The sequence below is a fragment of the Cyrtonyx montezumae genome, unplaced genomic scaffold, assembly GCF_038088225.1.
Source record: "Cyrtonyx montezumae isolate F1298 unplaced genomic scaffold, pur_monq_1.0 scaffold_2, whole genome shotgun sequence".
NCBI classification, from domain to species: Eukaryota; Metazoa; Chordata; class Aves; order Galliformes; family Odontophoridae; genus Cyrtonyx; species Cyrtonyx montezumae.
The window spans coordinates 17,987,605-18,010,131 of record NW_027071936.1 but is presented as its reverse complement, the minus strand read 5'-3'; the positions used below and the strand labels follow the sequence as shown (position 1 = coordinate 18,010,131).

General features: G+C 40.2%; 1 protein-coding gene across 1 annotated transcript in view; it reads left to right on the top strand.

The window, feature by feature from the left end:
- Positions 1–20,596, top strand: part of ARHGEF38 (Rho guanine nucleotide exchange factor 38) — a 34,625-nt gene extending 14,029 nt beyond the window's left edge. Inside the window, exons 4-14 of the mRNA XM_065736523.1 lie at positions 1,605–1,752; positions 4,697–4,714; positions 8,542–8,741; positions 9,255–9,388; positions 11,038–11,142; positions 12,277–12,399; positions 14,742–15,062; positions 16,639–16,785; positions 17,915–18,113; positions 18,263–18,519; positions 19,277–20,596. Of these exons, the coding sequence (XP_065592595.1) occupies positions 1,605–1,752; positions 4,697–4,714; positions 8,542–8,741; positions 9,255–9,388; positions 11,038–11,142; positions 12,277–12,399; positions 14,742–15,062; positions 16,639–16,785; positions 17,915–18,113; positions 18,263–18,519; positions 19,277–19,462 (1,838 nt within the window). The 3' untranslated portion in view covers positions 19,463–20,596. The remainder of the gene's footprint in view (positions 1–1,604; positions 1,753–4,696; positions 4,715–8,541; positions 8,742–9,254; positions 9,389–11,037; positions 11,143–12,276; positions 12,400–14,741; positions 15,063–16,638; positions 16,786–17,914; positions 18,114–18,262; positions 18,520–19,276) is intronic.
- Positions 20,597–22,527: the final 1,931 nt, after the last annotated feature.

The window sequence follows — 22,527 nt, the reverse complement described above, 5'->3', positions numbered from 1 at the left end:
TTAAGAGCTCTGTATACTACAGGCTGTGCTACACATTTGGAGCTCTGCTTACAGTTAACGATAAGTGTGAGAGTTCAGCATCTCTGCCAAGGGCACAGGATCAGGAGAAAGCTCGTTATGGTTTCCCCTTACACTGTTGGCTAATTTAGACCCTGCATAGAGTTTATAGGGAAGTCAGGATGCAGTGTGTATAGTTGGCCATCAGCATTAGCACTTAGCACACGATAGAGAAAACAGAGATGAAAGCACCCGAAGAAGATGCAGCTTTAGGATGCTGGTGGCCCTACAGTAACTAAAATGAACTTGTGTGTTCTTAGCTCAGTTGCTGTTGTTCCCTTGTTCACACCTTGAAACCAACATGCATTAGACAGCCCAGTTAACCTTCACTGCTAGGGAAGAAGCCCAGAGCTGTGTTACTGTGGTAACTGAATCATTTTTCACTTTAAGACAGAGCAGTTCAATGCAATGTATTATGAAACAGCCGACTTCGGTCAGGATAAAACAGGCAGGATGCCTGACAGCTTTGTGTTCACTCTGTGAATGAATAGAGCTCCCAATTAACGTGGTGCTCAGCTTTTAACTTTAATAATCATGGCTATAACTCAAGAAAAGTGTTTATAAACATCTGACTGGTTGCCACGTAGATGTAATTTTTCTGTAAATGCCTGAGACAGTAGTTTTCACCATTGCTATTGTTTATTATGTGCATTCCAAGGATGCTGATCAGGATGCTGCTACATTAGGGTGTGAGAACCTAATGAATATCTCAGCAGAAGAGATGAAGCGTGCTTTCTCTGCCTGGATAATATTTCTTACATACACAGAAAGCAGTACAGGAGTTACAGGCTGACAGAAATAGGCACCAAACTTACATGGGAAATGGGTGCAGGTCTACTTCAGTGCCTCTCAAATTCCCAACTGTCTTTTGGGGAAAATGATGCAACAGAGGATCAGAAATGTAAATGTTTTCCCCCATCATGCTGTATAAAAATGGCTGCAATTCACAGTGGTTTCAATTCATTAGAGGATGAGATGAAGGTTGTTCCTCTGTCATGTGGGGAAGATTCTCCACTCTAGGCCTTAACAACTGCCATTTGCTGCAAAACGGATAAATGTGAAATGGCTAATGGGAGATGGAGTCATTATTCCTGTTATAACCCATTTAAGTTTGTATTCAGCTGGGGAAAAAAAAAGTCAAAAGGGAAATGAATATCCTTTACATTCATTCCTCCTGCCAGCCTACAAGACCAGCGTGGTCTCATCTTATCAGTGAAGCTCTCCTGTTTGCTTCTCATTGCAGGGGTGTTAAGGTGGGGCATTGAAATAGGGGATTGCATATGCAAGGGTGCAGGTGTAGAGGTTTCATCCCTTTTCTCTGGGGAATTTTCATGCATTAACACTGGTATAATGGTGCCTGGCTGTGACAAAGATGAGCAGCTGAGAAATACATGTAATAAATAATGCACATAAACACGCAAGATCGTTTCTAAGGGAAGTAAAGTGGAAGGCAGCCTTTTTAGCTCACGGCTAATGTGGTGGAATAATAAAACTCCTTCTGAGATGCTGTTGTCTGGCTTGACATGCTTTGTTTTTCTCTTTAACAGGGGAAGTGTTCTTGCAGATTAAAGGCCCACTAGAAGACACATATAAAATCTACTGCTATCGCCACGATGATGCACACACCATGCTGGAATCCTATGAAAAGGATGAAGAACTGAAGCAGCATTTAAGACACTGTGTACAGTCCTTAAAGTAAGATCTTTTCAAATGATGATTTCCGTCCATAGTCAGTTGCCTGGCAGGGAACATTTTAAATGGATGCAGATGAAAGGTCCCCTGTAAATCCAGAGTTTTATGAGGCTTGCTGGAAGCTCTGGCTTATGCTGCTTTCATGAAAAGATGACAAGCCAGGGGCCATGATTAGATTTCTTTCTCTCTAAGATGGCCAAAAATAGCACAAGAAAGGTTTCTCTTCCCTTAGCTTCAGTGCCCCATACTGGCAGAAGAAATGCTGCATCATATAATGGGCTGCTGGGAACACCTTGCCCAGCTCCTAGGAAACACACTGGCCCCATTTTCAGTGATTCTATTGCCTGGATTAAAATGGCACGCAGTGGAACCATTCACACATACTGGTGTTTCTGGACTCCTGCTGTAAGGCTCCAGAGATCTGCAGCTATGCTCGACACCTCATGATGAGGGTATCTGAAAATGAGCTATGTTGAAGCAAGCTGTCAGGTCCCACCAGTGGAACTTCCTTCATGCCACTGCCTCCAGCACCAGCCCCTGCAGGAAACATACTGTGGATAAAGCAGAAAAATGGTTCTTTCTTTCCTCCAGTGTGGCTTCCTGCTGCACGCTGAGAACCGGCTCATTTTCTCCATGAGGAGCGCTTCTCTTCGCTTTCAAGCTCCCTTACTCCCTCATGTTCTCAAAAATCTTGTACAGAGCTGTCAGGAGGCAGCATACCCCAGTCCTTCAGACCATAGGTCTCCCTTCAGCTCCAGAAAAGGCTGGTGCTGCACACTTTCACAAGAAATATAAAGCTATCACAAATAATTAATGGAGTGTACATCAGCAACAGATATTTCAATTACACTCCAGCTAGTGATCAGTCAGCAGAGATGTGTTAGGAGATGGAAAGTATATGTGGGTGAAATCTGGGAACAGAAGCAGAAGAAAACATTAATAAAATGAAAAGTTAAATGTTTACTTTGAAGACAGGTAATACAGAAAGTAAGACTTTGTGCACTGTGTCCAGATAGTAAATACATAACCAAACGTATGTGCAGAGTACTGAGGCTTCAGCCACCCTGGAAGCTGAAAGAAATAGATTTTCATATAAACTCTGGCTTTCAGGCTAATGGATGGCCAGGTATCTCCCCTAAGGGGGTGTCTCAGTTGCTGACTCCTACAATATTCTTTTCTGGCTAATCAAGAGAAGTTGTTACTGTCATTCACTCATCCCTCCTGCTGAAGCAAGAAGATATGGGAGGAAATAAAGATAAAAGATAGTGTCTGTGTATGTGTGCTGGGGTGGATTTTGCCACTTGAATTCCAGAGCCAGTAGGGGAAGCTTCTGTTCCATCATTGCAGGTGGGATTTGTGAAGAGAAAGGATATTTTATGCTAAACCATTGCATGCTTTGGTAGCAGGAAGCAATAAAACCTTCCTCAAAATGAAGCATCATTTTGTCTTGTTCTTTTCTGATTGGCTTTGAAACAGGAACCAAGGAAAAAAAAATACCTTTGCTTGTATGTTGCATTGTGCTTTTCTCCCAGTGGCTAGAAATAGCAGCCAGTTCAAATATTAACACTTGAGAGTGCACACTCAAATGCACAGTTGTGCTCATCTAAACCTTTTACTTCTGATGAGAGAGCACTTGTCCTAGGAAGAAAATTATGTGGGAATTTTACCAAATAAGTTATGGACTGTTTATTGTGAGCTATATTATATGGGGGCCAGTGACTATTATTCTTGAAAACTGTCTACTTCTTAAATCATTTATTTTTTTCCTTGTGAAGAATACACTGAAAAAAAAGAAAATAAAAGAAGTCTAACAAGAGACTTCTGAGTAATATCTGCCTTGTGAAAAACGACTTCCATAGCAAGAGGAGTTTGCAAGTAGCCCTCTGCACATCTGTACAGACAAATCAGATTTAATTAGCCACGCTTAGATTCCTACGCCTCCTGTTGACTGAAGAGGAGAAATTCCATCCCAAAATGTAGGTGTCTGCCTTGGAGACATGTGCAAATCCAAATTATGTAGAAAGCCATGTTTCAGCAGTGATTATGCAAAACGGGGATGTTGTTTGCTAGCTTAGCCAAAGAAATGCAGCTGGTAAAAATGAAAGGATGCTGGCAACTACCTGCTGTGCTTAAGTATCTTGGTCAACTATTACAAGGGCAGAGGGACATCAGAAGTACTGAAAGAGCTGATGGTGCAGAAGCAATGAAAGCGCCAGCTTCCAGATGTTCCTCTGGCTGCTGCTGGGCAAGGAGATAGGAGTCCAGGTGGACAGAAAGCAGTGGCTGATGATATGATGTCAGCACTCAGTACCACAATAGCCTCATGCAGAGATGGAGGGACACTGTTGTTCCCTTGCATTTGGGTGAAGTTCTCCAAGTTTAATCGTACCATAAGGAAAATATTCTGTGTGCACATTTGCATATTTCCAAAAAACAACTGTACATCCCTGCTGTATGTATATCGACAGTATCCTACTCTGAAGAGGTTTCAGTTGATAAATAGCCTCCCAAAAAGTTGAACAATTTAATTGATTCTCTATCCTAAAAGTCTAAAATGTATTCTTCTGCATGTAAAAATAATGTAGGAATGACATTTAATTTTGCTTCTTTGTGTTAAGGATTTGATGGTACTTACTGTTGCTAGCACAGTGACTCAAGCTTCCTTCTCTAGAGTCAGGAGAAGGCTGGGTGTTGTTGTGAAAATCAGGTTCCTGACAATCCTTCCTCATTTGGGGCTGTCCTTTCAAAAAGATGTAGGGCCAGATTCATTGGTACCCTCTGGCTGTTTTGTGCAGTTTTGCTGACACACAGCAGCCATAAACCTAAGTTAACTGTCCAGTTACAGCTGCTCTGTGTCACCAAATAGTATCTGAGAATCTGGCCCGTGATCTGTATAAGTCCTTTTAGGAGGAAGCTAATATATGTTTCTGTTTCTTTTCTTTTGCAGAAAGATATACGAGGAAGAGTAAGTACTGTGTCTTTTTCATGTGTAAAACAATCTTTACATCTTTTATTTATCTTAAGTATGCTTAAAACTGTACATGTGGAAATTTTAAGAACACTAAGCAGTATCTGTAGAATGCATAGACTTCTCCAGGACATATGTGATAAAACACTCTCAGTTTTAATTTCTCTAAGCCTGTCTGGTTTTCTAATTACTAACTGCACTAGCTTTGCAGTGTGTTTCAAAACTTGTTGTTTATGAAGCTACCTAATTTGGATGCCTATTCATTCAGAGCCCTTTATTACCACCTTGTTTCTAATAAATGTGCTTAGAGAGCTCTGAGCTCCTCAACAGTGCTTGTCAACAGCACAGCATCAAATCTGAAAATACAGCTACTCTTAAACTGCTTTGCATTATGCCTCTCAGTAGTACTGAGTAGGCCTGCTCAGTACACGCTAGGCCAACAGATTAAACTATTTCTAAGGTAAGGACACTTTTGCTAACCTTAAATATACAAGAAATCCATCTTTCCGAGGAGCTTCCCTCTGACAATGGCTGGAGGAACATCAGAAAAGAACAAGCATATGGCAGCACTTTGCCAGAACACTCACCCAGACTTGGATACCTTCTGGTTAAGGGACTTGTGTGCTGAACGTGACATCTTTGAAAAGCTTTAAGGGAGAGTTTATCACAGCTATGGTTTTGCACATCCAGCAGGTCTGGATCCTTGAAACGCAACACTTCATGAATTTACCTGCAGGGAGGGGTCAGAGAAGGGGTTAGCTTAAGAAAATGGTTACAACCCAGACAGAAATGTTAAGAGAGAAGAGGAGCAGGTATGCTTTATGTGGGTGGGAGAGAAACATCTGTAAAATCAGAGAATTAGCCAGTCAGTTGGACATCCTAAGTAAGGACGCTGTAAAACAGACTTCAAAGGATTTGCGTATTGAAATCCTAGGTTGGGGTTATCAAGATTTATTCTGTGATTGAAAGTAATTTTTCTGCATTTTTTTGATAAAGGAGATTCTATACTCCTTTCTAAAAAGTGGTGGGGGTCATAGGAGGAATACCAAATACCCAGAGTAACAATAAGATCACATGAGAGAGTAATGCATGTAGAAATAACACAAGACTGGCTGCTCTGCCTTGCTCTACCCTCCTAGAAGTTAATGCTCAGATTTCTCCTTCAGTTTATAGTGGAGTGCAGGATGCAGTGCACTTCCTGAGCTGAAACTGGCTCTTGTAAAGCGGTAGGAGTGACATTTAGCCGAGGAGCCCTCTCCAAGCTTGGCTACCTTGCATAGCATGGTGGCATTTGTGTACCCCCTGAATGGCCGGGCATGCAAAAATACTATCTCCTTCACTTCACAAGTTGTGGAGTCACAGCAGAACATGGGCAGACCCGTACCTGAAAGTCTGCTCCTTGTTCAAGTTGGAAAGCATGGCATAACTCCCCCCAGACCATCTTCCAGATTGCTTTTCATTCAAGTGTGATCAAGAAAACAATTATATTCATATCAGGCAATGCTGCCCTTTGCTATCAACTAGATAGGTTGGATTCTGCTTGGATTAACAACTGGGCAGCCTCAGTGAAATCCTTGGGCTTGCATGAGAGCTTTACAGCGCAGCAAATTATTTACCCTGCCTGTGTTGTACTAAAATGAGCTCACACATAGTAAATTGTAAAACTCAAGTCTTTGAGATGTGCTGCAGCCCATGATGTGTGCACACAATTTCAAAGCTGCCAGGCTGAATATGACACCATCCTCAGCCAAACTGACTGTTACATTCACCACAGGACTTAGGTGCCAGACACCAAAAGTGTGTGAATCTAAACCCCAGGCTGCCTCTCTTTGCATAGCTCACCACCGTGTATTTTTTATTCTGGTGGGAGTCCTGCATCTGTGAGCTCGCTTTGTTGTGAGGAGGGAGAGGCAGGGTATGTCATGAAGCTCACTGCAGCTAAGCCAGCTGCATTCAGTGCACAGCTACACTAAGAATCTGTGATGAGATTAGTGCAGCTACTTACAACCTAGAATACTTGCTAAATTCACGATAAGATGGGGGAAGAGGTGCAAGCAGCATTGCAAATGAATTACCAACTTCATCTTCTGCACAATGGATATCACAAGCCTGTTCTGGTTGTGTGGCAGGACCACGTCCTGCCTGGCTGCTGAGAGCATGCTAGTGGGGCCCACTGGAAACAGGGCTCATCCAGGGAGAGTGGTGATCAGCAGATAATCTCACTGGGGAGAATTAGACAAGTTGAACTTTGTGGCATTCAGTGCCCCAGGGAGTCATTATCTTACAGCAAACCTACTATCTCTCAAACCATATTGCTAGACTGTGTCATGCAGATATGTGAACAGAGGGCTGTTTATCACTTGGGCAGCTGTCCAAAGTGCAACTATATAAAGACACTGGGAAGATTTTTCCATTCATGAGGCAGCTTTTACAGATTTGCATTCATGAAGCTTTTTAGAGAAAACAATAACAATTTAAGATTTTTTTCATTATTGCTGCCAGAAGCTGAAAGAAGGGAAAATAGCTCTACATGTTTAATGTAGGATACAGGGGAAATGAGGGGGATAGAAATGATAAGAAAGTTTGGGGACATCAAGAAGCTTTAAAAGGCATCTACTGTTACTTTTTTTTCATGCAGAACATTTTGTAGATAATGCCTGTGCAAGAGAGATGGTTTAAATATGCAGATGTCTCTTCTCAAAGGCATTCAAATTGTTAGTTAATTAGTCAGCAGCAAGGATTGGCTGTAGTACTTTTCATACATATAAAAGTGGGAATGAAAGCCTTTTTTTTCTCTTCTGCTCTTTCCGCTCACAAAACAATAGATGTCATCCTGCAAAACTGAGTGGATGTTCTCAGTTTTTTGTACTTTCCTTCTATGTTGCATTATTCTGTCTTTCCTCATTTGGAAATCCTTCTTTGCCTAGCATTAGCTCTTGCACAGTTATTGTCAGACAGGCTCCATCCCTCCAACAAAGCCTTTTTGGGCACACAAATGGAAGCCAAAAGTAGAGCAGCTAGCTTGCTGTCCTTCACACTGTTCCCACCAGCTCACTCGCAGTTCCAAGCAGGATCTGTGTGTCTGGGGTAGTTCACAGGAGCACTGGTGGTGCTGCAGCATTCCCAGGCTTGCTCAGGAGCATGCTAGAATGAGGAAGGACAAGTACTCTGTCCTGTTGTCAGAGCCGTGGCAATGTGACGTCACCTCCTTGAAGCCAGCACAGAAAAATAGCAGGTAAAGCATAGCAAAGCTTATCCTGGCACACTGAGAGGTGTTGTGAGAAGGGATGCAGCAGCAAGCAGCCCTCTCAATTACTCACAACGTGGAGATGTTGCAATTTCAAGGCTTAGAGGCCAGAGCAGGATGTAATAGCCTCACTCGCGTGTATTTCTCAAACTTCCTGTTATTTGCTCTTCCACCTACATCTCCCTTCTTGGGTATTGTGCTGTGCAAGTTGCACCATACGCACCCCTCAGACTGAGTGGGCCAGTTTCAGAGGCAATGTCTAAGCAATAGTCTGCTAAATTGCTGAAAATACAGAAAACTCAGACCTGGTGTGTATTTCTGATTGAGGGGGTGGGAGGCTGGGTTCATTTGCAACAGCCCGTGTTTCCTGACAGATGTATCTTATTTTTTGACTTAAGTGGTGATTGCACTTCTATGACTCAGTGCAAAACACTGCTCTGGTTTTGATATTTTCTGTAGTTGAAAGCTCAATTGAAGGATATAAAAGGCAGCAGCTTCAATGACTAGACAGAAATATAAGAAGTTTTTGTCTTCAAGGGATTTCTCCTTATGTGACTTTTCTTGGTATAAATTATAGAGGAAAGCCAAATCTAATGGACATGGGATCCCTGATGATTAAGCCAGTACAGCGGTTAATGAAATATCCCTTGTTACTCTGTGAACTGTTGAATTCAACTCCTGCTTCTCACCCTGACCACAAAGCACTACAAGAGGCTCTTTCTGCTATGAAAAATATTAACGTGAACATCAATGAACTTAAAAGGAGGAAAGACTTAGGTAAGGAAAAAAAACTGAATGTTTCTGTTGGTTTGGGCTGGCAGTTACAAGTGAGGTTTCAACTCCAGTCATACTGCCACAACAGTTTTGGCCGGTGTTACTTCAGTTGTGCAATACTCTGGGTTTCAACAAAATAACAGATGCCTTGATGTCACTTGTCCTCAGCCAGCTATGTTACCTGACAAAGGACGCAGACTCCTGAAACATGAAAATGGTAAAAGAACACATGTCATACCCATGTTCATAATCAGTAATGCAGGTGCAAACACTGATAATAATTAAGATGCAGTGATAGTGCTGTTTCTTATAGACTTGCCACACTGAAGCCCTGCTTCACTCTTCTCAAGGCTGGCACTGATAACAGGGTTTTTATCATCTCAAGCATTTTGACACAAGATTACAGCAAGTGACATCAAAGTGTCTGATCTCAAACCGTTTCGTATTTGTGTCCCCATCCCTGTGAAAAGCCCCATGGATACAGATTATTAGTGTCATGAAATTCTCTGTCTGCAGTGCTAAAATATAAGAAGAATGATGATGATGAAACCCTTAAAGAAAAGCTTTCCCGACTGAACATTCACTCCATTAGCAAGAAATCTAAGAGGGTCACCAGCCATCTGAAAATACTGACAGGGGGAGAACCTCAGGTACTTAACTCACCCAGCTGCAGATTTGCATTGACAGCTTCAGTGCCGCTTTTGCACTAGCGTTTCTAAAAACATTTTAGAAATACATTCTGTGGCGTCGTCTTTTTCCTGCATCATTTATAAAGTCATTTTCTGAGTGTCACAGAAGACAGGAAAGATCTTTGTGATTGAAATAGAAAACAACATAATGTATTCTTTATCCTTTCCTCTTTTATCTAAGAGTTTCTCAAGCTTGTGATCTTCAGCAGAGAGGAAGTGACCAGTATTTTTGTGAAAACCAGCCTCAGCTCTTTGTGGTTGGACTGGCGATAGTTACTGTTGAGCTGTGAACACATTCTAGCTGTCTAATGTCCATCCTAACACTCAGGTTCTGAGTCCTCTAAGGAAGATGAGGAATACTTCCAATTAGGGACCATGGGGTTTGCCTCTACATACCTAAGAACCTGTAACCGTCAAAACTACCAGAGGCAAAGAACTCTGTGATAAATCCAACAAGCATTAGGTGGGCAAAGCCAAAATGCTCCTTCATAATTTCAAGGTTGTAGTTCAAAACCTACCAGGATAAACACTTTCAGAAAAGCTTAAATCTGAATCTCAAAGAAAATCAATTATAACTGACCTTGAAAATGATCTCTCTCTGCACAAGACTGCTGGCTATACAAGGTCATTTGCCTTTCTAGATGTGACTTTACAAGATCAGTACCATTTTTTCCTGTTTTGTTATTTACCAGTGGTTTCCTCCTTTCTCTGACGCAAACTACCCACATTTATTTTTTTCTGCTCATTTATTTGCACAGTGGAAATTTCCATATTTTTGTTGGTTTTCCCACCAAATTCCATGGCAGACTGAATTTATAGCTTTGTCAGTGCTCCAAAGAGAAATGTAGAATTAAATAGGATTAAGAAGAAAGATGATTTTTTAGAAGCTTCATTTTCTATTTTTTTTTATCGAGCATAAAATATTCGAGAATCACCTTAGAATCAGGATATATGTTATAGATTCAGCCCTCTCTCCTGCTTAATTAAAGGTTTCAATTCACATCTCTGAAACATGCTGTGACCCTTACAGCAAAACCCCTGAAAAACAGACTTGAGATTTCTCAAATTCCTTCACTAAAAGGTAGGCAGAAATAAACGTGTTTTCAGGGTTTCTGCAGACAGCATTAAAAAGTAAAAGCTGCCTGTTTCCAGCTGCTGAGGTTACAGGCTGAAGAGCTGGCTTTGCTCTAGAGGTAACAGCTCCACCTACAGGCTGCATGGCAGAAATCCCTCCATTACACACTAAATAGCACCGAGGGAAACGATGCCATGACATAAAAGTGTATCATACTCTATATCATATTTTCACCACCGTTTCCGCAAATGCAGCAACGATATACAAAAAGTTGAGACTTCTATTGATATGCTTATACGTGCTTATAACACAGCAACTCACTGTTTCCACAAGGTTTGGCAAAAATTAAAACCTGTCATGTTGTCCAGTGCCTTTGACTTTCCTTGGACTCAGATCAGAGTGTGGGAGAATTCAGGACAGATCTGTTCTGTTTTCAAAGGGAGAAGGTTAGAAGGTTTGGGGTCTTTCCAGCAGAGCTGTAGGGATTTCTTTCATTCTCCAGACTCCAAAATAACAGTGAAAACATCTGATTTAGGTGAAAGATCAGACATTCAATAATGAAGAAAAGTTGTTTCGAAGCTTAGAGAAGGCTGTGAAATCATGTGTGAAGAACATTTCATTATTCTCACAGCATCTACAGGTGGGTACATCCTTTTATGCAATCTGTGGCCAGAAACCATGTCCATAACCAGATTAACACACATTTCTACCACTGGTTAGGCAACACCAAATTGTTTTGAGCAGATTTGTTTACATCACAATATTAAATAAACAGGTTGTGCTTCTGCTGCATTACTGGGCCCATAGCAAAGTAGTCATGAAACTCATACATCTACCTTTTTCTCCTTACACTAGCAGGCTCTGTGGAGACCCACAGTAGAAGTGCAGAAAAGAAAGTACTGTAGTGGTATAGTTACTACTAAAAGTCACTGTGTGAAGCCATCAAAAAGGCCACATATTCAGCAGTGGAACACCAACAACTACTCATTAAAAATGGCAAAAAATGGGTTGCAACTGTATGTATTAAAGTGTCCTAAACTATATATTTTGGACACAAGGACACCTTCCTTCATCATCTTGTGAGACTGTCCATTTAATGCTAGCCCTCAACACAGAGTGCTAGAGAGCTGTAAACCTTTGTATTTTAAACCACCTCAGATGTGGGTTGGCTAGTGATTTACAAGCTTCTTCCCTCTTATGGGTGACTTGTCAACTCTGTGGATGCTACAAGGCATATGTATGCTGAAGCTGGGCTCAGAGTTTAAGAGGTAGGCAAGATCAATAGCCAGCTGGCCAGAGCTTATCATAAACACACCTTACATGGTTCAGCAAATGGGAAGGCTTGTGAGCCCAACAGCAAAGGTTATTGCCTGTAATGGAGTTGACAGTTCCTGATGCTAACAGGTGTATACTGTGAATGTTAGTCTTAATGAAGTAAGTGAAATATGTGTTAGTCCTACTTAGTCCCACAAAATAGGCCTTTGAGAGTGCATGGGGCTTGAGCAGGCTTGCTGAGGACTAGTTAACTTCCAGTGGGACATAACTTTTCTCAGTTGAACATGAACAGTTTGCAGTGAAAAACAGAACACAGGAAAATATTTTCACTGTAAACAATCCCACAATGGCTGGAAACTGCACAGAAAAAGCAAATAGGTATGGAGAGATGGAAAATATGTCTGATTCCATCAATATTATTGCAGTATCTGCATGAGTGAGTGCAGCACATTATACAAACAGTCACACATTTTCATCTTCCTACCATCTTCTCATTTAGGATTCCATACATCTGGCTGCACAGAATATAATCAGGCTTCAAGAAATCTTGCAAGACAAAGAAAATGAGGCTAACAAACACTCAGAGGAAATGAACAACCCTACAAATCTCTGTGAAGACCTTGTAAGTTTATGCAATGTCCAACGTTACACAGATAACAGTACATGTGAGAGAACAGACAACGTGAGGAAGACTCAGGACAGGAAAGAGCAAAAAATCCTTAGGAATTCATTGAGAAAGATGAGCTTTTTTTTGTGTGAGTTGCTATAGAAAATAAGATAAAATTCAGTCCAAGTAAAATGTATTTTCCCTAAAAAAGCTAGAGAAAACTTCGTAACTTAAATTGCTAGACTTAAGCTAAAATCCTGCTGAGCTTCAGAGAAGAGCTGCTGATCTCTGCTTTTCCTAGTTTCCTTACCAATATTCATAGTCTCATAGTGACTTTTTTGATCTTTGCTATAGTCCTGATCTGCTAGATCCTAGAATTATAGATCCATGAAAACCTCAGCTTTATTACCTTTTCAAGCAAGTTACTATCCTTAGTATAGGGAAAATGTAAACAGTAAACAAGCTGGATGTAGCCTATAACAATTAAAAACAATAACCCAACTCTGAAAAAAACTTCAATAGTTTTTCAACCGGTTTCTCGCTATTAAGGTCCAAAGGAACTCCAATATCTGGCTCTACTAAAATAGACTAAAATGTCTCCTCAAAATGGGGCAGGCTGCTATTTCAAACAGTTCAACCTGGTAAAATTCAGAAGTGGAGGTTTTCTTACACTTTCATCAGCCTGTGCAGACTAAAAATCAATTCTTTCAAGAAAAAAAAAAGAAGTAAAGAAAACAGTGACTGACAAAAAAAGAAGGATTTTTGACAGACCACATCCTACCAGATAACGACATGGAAGTGAGATGCTACACTTCCTTTTCTTTGTAGTTTCAGAATTTACAAAGAAACTGAAAAATTAATCTCAGTAATCAGATATATCTTTTCAAATCTTCAAAATGAATGAGCATATAAAGAGAGGAAAAAGAACCCCTCTACCACACTGAATGATGAGCGTGCAGTATGGAGGACACCCTTCCCCTCTCTGCTTCCAGAGCCAGGAAAGCAGAAGAAAGTGCACAACAGGTGAAACATAAAACCATTTCTCAGAAAGACACTTTGCAACTCCTACTGGTTCATGACCCATCTGGCCTGAATTCCTACTTAAATAATGATGGGTTTTTTTCAATTAACTGTGAAAATTGTTAATAACTGCGCTTATCTCTAGTTGTTTTCTATTAGTTTGCCTGTATTACACTACAGTGTTTATCTTATGATGTTTACATGTTCTCTGATCAACAGAGATCTCAGCAATAGGTTCACCTTAAAATACCCTTTTTTTTTCTTTTGTGCATTTGTCAATAACAAATACTTATCTCTCTCATGTTTCAGGGAAAACTTTAGGGCAGAAATCTACAATAGCCTCTTCACTTCCATAAATCAAGAGCAGCAGTTTGGAAAAAACTTTTTTCTTAAAACATCAAGAATTGATTCACTAAACACAGCCTAGTTTTAGAACTGGAAATAAGACAGAAGCTAGCAGCCAGTGCACAGTATCTTGGCCTTGGGAGAGCACTTCTGGTGCTAAAATAGATGCGAGTGAGCTATGGAGGGGAAGAAGGATGGCTGCCCTTTTATTCTCATGCTTGATCAAGTTATTTCACATAGAATATCCAAGGGCTTTAACTTGATGATGAGGTTTACTCATCAAAAGTCTGTGCTATATTTGAACACGTGACTATCAAAAATAACATTAGTGCAATATTAATCCTTTGAGGCGATTAGAGACTAATGGGAATGTCTAAGGAGGAATTTTTTTTTTTACCAGTTACCCATTATTGCTGATTTCTACAGATAAAACCAACAAGTGCAGCATAACTTTATCAAGTGACTGTGTTTGATTAAACAGGAATCAATTTACTGCTATTTACAAAAAAAAAAAAAAGGAAATCCTGATATCATTCAGAACAAAGCTGGTCATTGCCATTGCCATTTAACAAGACTTCTAAACTTTATATTGACTGGAATGCTCAGTTTTACTGGAGTGCAGACCACAAGGCACTGAAAAGCACACTCACCTATTCTTCAGCTTCAGCCCCCATGGTTATCCTTCACTGATCCTTGCCTTGGTTTTCCCTCCATGGCATCACAAAGGGCAGTGACACAGGCTCTCGTGCTCCAAGGGACCACTTCCATTATCAGCCACTTAAAGCAGCAAATCTGTCACCACTCTATTGCAATATTATGAAGGATTTATAACTCATGCTAGAGCCTGTGTTGTGAAGCTGTCTTTAACAGCAATACTCAGGGAAGAGTCAATAACTGATTACCTGATGGGCTGCAATCAGGCTTAACCTATTACTGGGTCTGAAGAACTCTATGAACGAAGTAACACATGGGTCTGTCTTATACCTTTCCAGATGACTCAACTAGACAAGCTTGTTCTGACTCCTCTCTCAGCACTACAAGCCCTGTTTTCAGGCCCACAGAAGCTCATCCAGAAGCGCTATGACAAATTGTTAGACTACAACAGCTACCTCCAGGGGTCTACAGGAGAAGAGCTGGACCGGGCAAAGAAAGACTATGAGGCTTTAAATGCACAGCTAGTGGAAGAACTTCAGGTATTCAACAAAGCAGCCAAAAATATTCTGTTGAATTGTCTGCATTGCTTCATTACCCTCCTCAGAAGTATTACGTCTGCAGCACTTCAATCAACTTCTGCTGTAGCGGTGCCTGTTCCAGTAAGTACATTAGAAGTAGGCATAAGCTCTATTTATCTCTCTTCTTTTCTTTCTGGATGGCTTGGGTAGGGATGCATAGGACACGTACCTAAAAGTTACTGCGATTTTGCTTGTTCTGCTGAACGCTATCATTTTTTTTTTCCTTGCAAGCTCAGTGAAGGTTAAGTTCTCAGCTTGGATTTTGTCAGCCCTGGACTTTTTGCAGAGAATGACCATAGTGCAGCTAGTCCAGGTACAGCAATGGAGAGACAGCAGGGCAAAATGGAGGCAGTTCCTAGCATTTCAGCCTTGCCTACTTTGGGTCTGCCGTGAACAGTGCAGAAGACACAGAAAAAGCAATTATAGCAAAGTGCATGAACTCTCCTGCTAGTATTAGACCTGCAGAGTCACGCAGAAACCTACAGGGGAGAAGGCTTAGGAGAGCTGATGAAATAATTTCTATGAAAAACAAGCTGCTTTTAAATCCAGATATGCTGTGGAAGCTCCTGCATGGCAGGACTAGTCAATAAAGAGTAGGTCTGTCTGAGCCAACAGTTTTAGAAAGTTAAAAATAATTTCTCTCGTGTAGTCAGAGCCACCAAGGATGCCTATCAGAGCTAACAGAAGTGCATCAGTTCTTTCAGCCTACTCAACCCTTTCTGTGCCCTGTAAGCATTACCTCAAGATTGTGAAACTGTTATTAATTTAAGTGAAAATTACACAAAGTTTCACTTTTGTTGTGTTTTCCCCTGGAGGACTCACACCCTGAGAAACAGAGCCATGACAATAGCTCCAAACCTACTCACCTGAACTGGAGCCATATTTAGGGAACTGTGTCTGGACAAGATTCCGTATAAGAAACATGTTGCAGTGAGGCCAGTCTGCAGTATCCCTTTCCACCAAGGGCTGACTTCAGAGTCAGGAGTTACTGAAAAATTAAGAAAGCAGGATCAGGATCAAAACAGATTTGGACTGTTTAAACAGAATATAAAGGGTTTTTCTGTGTGAAGAAATTGGATCCCTATAATTTGACATGATCACATTTTGAAATAAACTACGTAAAACATTTTCTATGATACTTTTCCAAAAAAGTTAACACCTACCCCCCCTTTCTTTTCCTGTTCAGAACAGCAAATAAATTTGGAGTTAGGCATGTACCAAAAGCACTTACCCAGTGCCTCAGACAGAGAGCCAGCTTATCCATGTGTCTTTAAGCTGGTACCAGCACATAGTTTCACAGATGCACAGCTGTGAGGTAAGCCTTGCAGCACATGGGCCACTCTGATGCACATTTGCATCTGAAAGCAGGTGGCTCAGTACCATAAATGCAAAGCTGCTCATTTACATTTTTGTTGCTGTTTAAAATAAGCTAAATCATTAAAAAATATAAACCACTATGTCTTGTAAATCTAACAGTAATGATTAAACACTTCTCTTAAACAGATCTTTCTTTTGTCTTGTGCCTAGCACACTACAGGCTCTGCAGGAAACTTGCCAGATTTCTGATGCCTAGTGTTGAGCCCATTAAGCCAATTCTGCTGTCTCAAATCTCGTTACCATTTTGTTCAGGAGACCTAACCTACCTTTATGTTTGCAGCTTCTGTCTTCCTCAAGCATCTGTGAAGTGCAGCATCAGTTGATGGAGGAGGTTCACAAGCTGAATTTTGTTAAAGAAAACAGCAGTGCAACTTTTATTGAAAGAAAATTGAGCTTGGAAAAAAAGAAACCTGTCCACTCCTCTCCAGTGAGTATCATTCATCTGAATTGTGTGAAGCATCCTTCTCTGATCACTTCTGAAGCAAATCCACATTTGTACCGTTTAGAGGACTGGGCTTGGTCCCTTCACTGGGAATCTGAATGAGGTTACTGGAATGAAGCTGCTCCATTGACCAGTAACTTCTAAAGACTTGTCTTCTTTTTGTGTAATTATCTTGAAAATCCACTTGAAGGATAATCAAAGTTGATTTAAGTCTTTACAGACATTAAGGCTGTATATGCAGATTTTGATTGCTTCTCTTGTTAAAAACTCTTGCAGTGTATTACTCTTCAAAACTTCTTTGCCTCCTGCCATTCTGTGCGTATTTGTGCGTACGCACAAATGAACATACACACCCCCTAGAGCAGAAGATTCAGGAAGTCCACCAGGAAATCCATGTGCCTGTGGTACCTAATCTTATCAGACATTCACAGAGCGTTCAGGGGGTCTAGTTGACACTACAATATAAAGTAAGCTTGCAAGAGAAAGCCAGTGAAGCTGTAGGACCCATTTTTGCATCAGTGGGGCAAGTACACGTGCACTTAGTACCATGGAGTATTAAAATCACAGTGACATACAACTCTCTCTGCCCTCTAACCAAACAAGCTTCCAGCAGTTTATATCACCTTCCCCATACATAGCAAGGGAATTTAGTACAAAAAAAGCAGACCATTCTGTTTCTACTCATTTTTTTTGCCCTAGCACTCTGCCATGCAAGTTGTTACATGACCTTAGCACACCTCTGATAATTTCTGATTATGCTTCTTGCGATTTTACACAGGAGTTCGAAGATTGCTGGAAAAACAGTTGAAGCAGTGACAATTCACATACAAAACACAGATGATACTCTGTTCTCATGAGCCTAATTAGTTATACTCCAGTATTTCTTTGAAATCCGCATGTTATTAGTCAGCTATTAACATAGCTGTTGGACAGGCTGCTTCTGCACATGAAAAGGAGATTTGGTTACATACAGCTGCATAACTAACTCTTATCTGCATGCAGAAGTGTAGCCAGTTGCCACATGCAGTATGAACACTGGTCCCTTTTGTGCATCTGTGCTGCCCTACAAACAGCCTCAGTATCATTCCTACTGAATAATTTTCCCTCTTTTCAGCTTGAATCCCCATGCCAAACAGAAGGCCACCGGTCCAAGCTGCTGTCCACGTATGGTGCAGAACTGCTGTATCAAGCTAAACGCAAGTGCAATGCCACGCAGGAATTTGATATTGATCTGCATGAAGGAGAAGTGGTGGCTGTTGTGGAGCAAAAGGATCCCTTCCAAAGTACTAGCAGATGGCTCGTTGACACAGGAAGTAAGTTCTCTGCACAAACATCCCAATTTCAGCTTCCCATTGATTTCTTTTCATTCTGGCCCCATCTGTTTGCTTATGCCATACTGACAGCTGCATAAAATGGTTTAACAGCATTTTGTTATTTTCTGTCTTTTTATTCTGATATCTAGTCCTCAAGGGATATGTGTATTCCTCCTTCCTGAAGCCTTTCAATCCAGCCAAAGCTCAGAAGGACATAAGAGAAAACAACTTCTGTGATGATGATTTTGATAATATCAGCCTCTTTGTCTCTTCACGGCCCTCCTCTGACAGCAGCACAAGTTTAGGGTACAAAAAGAGTGACAGCGACTCATCTCTTCACTCCTGTGAAAATCCCACAGCTAATGGCACAGGGGATGGAGGTTCTCAGGGTATGGATGATCAGCATGTAAGTAGGATACCTGCTGTGTCTGTCTTCTTGTTTTTCTCATCTCAAATCCACTGTTATACTGGCTATAATTTAAATAGATCCTTTTTGCACTGGAAAATACTTGTACTAATCTGTCAGAATGACATAGGGTATTCACTATCCTCTGGCCTTTGGCTTTTTTAAATAGCTACAAAGTGGTAAAATAATCAGTTTTCCACAGAAAACATGTCTTTACATTACTCCACATGTACAACATCTCAAAGCTCTCATTTGAGGTGCTTGGGCATTATTCCACTTACCTTTGACAAGAATACTGGTGCAAAGATGAACGGGCAAGGGACAGGAAGTGTCCTGAATTTTTACAATCTTCAGATCACTGTAGATGGGATCTTTGGCAGCTGAGAAGATGGTTTGAGAGATCCATCCTAACAGCTGCCACAGTTAAGAGTAGGAGATTTAGACAAGGTGTTTCTCTCCTTTGAAAGCTTGCAAATTTTTGAACTGCTTGGTGTGAGCTGAGAACTTTATCCGCGTAGTGTTCTCCTGATGAGCTTAGTTTGTTCCTTCCCATACAGAATTCCTCAGACCCTTCAGTTTTACATATTATTTTGGCCCCCTTCATCATACTCTGTGAGCAACTACAGACCATGCAGTTATGTACATATATGTTATTAGCTATACTGTACATACAGAACTTATGCTAGCAGAATGGCTGGGTAGGATGCAGCTATATTTCTGAATTCAGGTTTTGTATTCTGTGGCTTTCCTTTTTCAGACCTTCTATGCTGTTTATGCATTTCAAGCGAGAAGTGATCACGAACTCAGTCTTCAGGAGTACCAGAAAGTTCGGATACTTCAGTTTTCTGACCTGAGTGGCAATAAAGAATGGTGGCTAGCAGAAGCCAAAGGTCAGAAAGGATATGTACCATCTAATTATCTTGGAAAGATGACATACGCTTAGGAACAGAAAGGTCCATTCAGCTAGTTTCTCTGAAGCAGACAACAATCTATTACAGTTTGCAGAAAGCAAGGCAAACTCACAAGTGATTGACAGAAGCCATGGCACCTGGTACAGCACACACAGGATACTGAGGACCTCTGTTTCCCAAAAGCCATCACTTGTCAAGACCTGAGGGAGGAAGCATTTAACAGGAAGACCAATTCTGATTAACATCCCAAAGGGCTTGCTTCTCCTATTACCCCATAATTTTCACTTTAATCAAAATGCCCTACACCCAAATTCAACCTACAAGTACATATCACAGCTGAAGTCATGGTTTTTCCCCCCCCCACAATATTCAGCAAATAATATTCAAGATGAAGACAGCCAGCCTTGAAAAAGGACAGATTCATCCTTCAGGAATTTTGAAGTTCAGACTGAATTGTTCTTAAATCTGTACCTTGATGAACACAAACATCTCCAAACTCAAACTTTTGGGTTGTCTGTTTTTATCTCCAGCCACTTTCGTATATAATCTTTTTCTCAGTGGTGAATATTGGAGTGGGAAAAGAAAAGAGGTTTCATTTCTGTAGGAAGCATTTCAATTTAAAACATACTATGTTGGTACCAGTAGAGGATCTCAGGAATGAAGGTATGTTTAGTTAAATGGAGAAACAGAATGAGAGAAAAAAGGGAAGAATTAACAGGTAACCTGAAATAAAGAAGTTACTTTCATGAAAACTAATTTCATAACATAGGAAACAATTTGTAGCAATAAGAACTTGCCTCAGGTTTAAAATGACTTGTCTCCACACTAACTGCTCTTTAGTGCAAGATTTCTGTAGTGTTAGTTCTCAGAACTCAGCTTGAGTCATACGGAAGGCTCTGATTTTGAGTGTTACATGCATTCTCCATGAAAAAATCAGGCTCTGTGAAGGTGTCTCTAAGCAAGTTCAAATGCTGCTTTCCAAAATGTTCAGTAGGGATCCTGAAGTAACAAGAAACAAAGGATGAAGTAACAGAGACACTGTTTCTTTGCACATATGTGGGATTTCAGAACTTTCAGGACGATTTCAGTAAGAGATGAAATCTCACTCAATGGTTAGCACCCTTAGAAATATTATACTGTGGGCTAATTTACATGACTTTACTATATATATTATTACTACTATATTATATATATATATATATATATATATATATAATCTCTGCAGTATCCTGAGATTCACTAAAAACGAGCAGGTGTTCCAGTGGACAGACTTACTTAACCACCTCAGAAATTCAAAGTCTTATATGTTAAGATTTGGTATTACAGGTGTCTCAATCTTTTCTTTTGTTAAAAAAAATAAAAACCAACCTTCAACTATTGCAAAACAAAGAGATGCTCTTTGAATTAAAGCCTTCCTACAATAAGGAGATATACAATTAGTCTTGCTCAGATGCATTTTTGTTAAGGTCATGCTTTCAGTGCTAGAAATTCTGAGCTAGGTTAGGTCTCCAGACATTCTTAAAAGCTGCGTAACGTTTCTGCAGCTGTTTCTGTAACATAAAGAAGGTTACATTATTCTAAGAATTTTCTTGTTCTAATTAGTGACAAAACTAATTATTTCAACTGAAGCAAGAACTGACTGCAGTTTAATCCTGCATATACTCAAATACACATTTTAATTACTTGAACCACTGCAACAGTAAGCATGCACTTCCAGCACTGTTCTGCTCAAATTGAAGTGCTTCTTCCTTCGTGGATATATTTTAAGTGTTAACACTGTCCAACTGCAGCCCCACAGGCATCAAAGCTAACCAACAGTGCAGTGTCTCTGGTCTGATCTTTGACAACTGTGTTGCCTTCTCCCAATCCTTAACTAAGTATTCACCTTTTCCAAACAAACTCACATTGAACAATTTTTCCTTCTGACTTCTAATTGAGTAATTATGCCCTTCAAACACTAGAATATATCTTTCCTGTCCTTTTAAGATAGATTGTAAAAATGCAGACCTATGGAGTAGGTGCATAAGAAGAAACACAGACATAATGCTTGGGCCTATAATTCCTCCTAAAATTTTTTGTAAACAGTGAAAATAATTTTCTAAACTATTGTAATAAAAAAATATTTTTCTAAGGCTGATGTCTTTCTTAAATTAAACAAAAAAACCCAGAAACAGTAAGACCTATGCCAGAAGCAAAGAGCTGTGTATGCTACCAACATCCAACCCTTGTTGTCAACTATAAAGAGCATCACTGAAAAATTAGCAGAGAAAACGGACAGTTATATCAAATAATACACTACTTTTTTAGTGTACACCTTGGCTTCTCTATTAACATATTAAAACTTGCTCATCCCTTTGATAGCAAAATTTCAAAATGCACCTCAAGGGAGCAAATATTACGTTAGATATGTTCTTTTCTTGCTATTTCTATGGTTGTGACCATTACTTCCTGCCACATCCAGCCAGAGTTCTGTCACAAGTGGTAACAGGAAAAAAAAGCCTGTTACTGAAGTAAATTACAGAACTTTGCATTAGATGCCACTATCATTATTCTTAGACACAGATACCACCAGCATCCCCTAGTCCAGCCAGATGCATTCATGCAACATGAGTAAATTGCTTCACATCACTAAGGAGATCAGGATTTAGGCATCTATAAAAAAATACCCTATTTAAGTGGAAGTACATTAACACACTGATTTAAAAAATGGGTAAGAAAAGTCAAGAAGCTATTCTTACAGGAGATCACAGAGGAATCTAGCTTAGGGATAAAACCACAGGACTGTTTTCCAGGTTTTTTTTTTCCTAAATACAGAGTATACTTTCAAAGTTCAGAAGGCCTTCTTTTCCCTTCTGCCTTACACTGTTCTTCAACCATATGTGCAAATTCAATTAAACAATACTGTAGAACAGATTTATCTCCTGAAAATCCAGTTGCTAATTCCATTCTAACTTCAAAGCAAAAAGCAACTGTTTCCTTCAATTTACTCTTTAAGTAGTGCCTATCTTATATATTCAAACTAGACTCTTATTTAAAAGACCAAGTCCATGCTATAAATCCTTAGACACAACACTTCAGAGAATCACAATCCTAACTG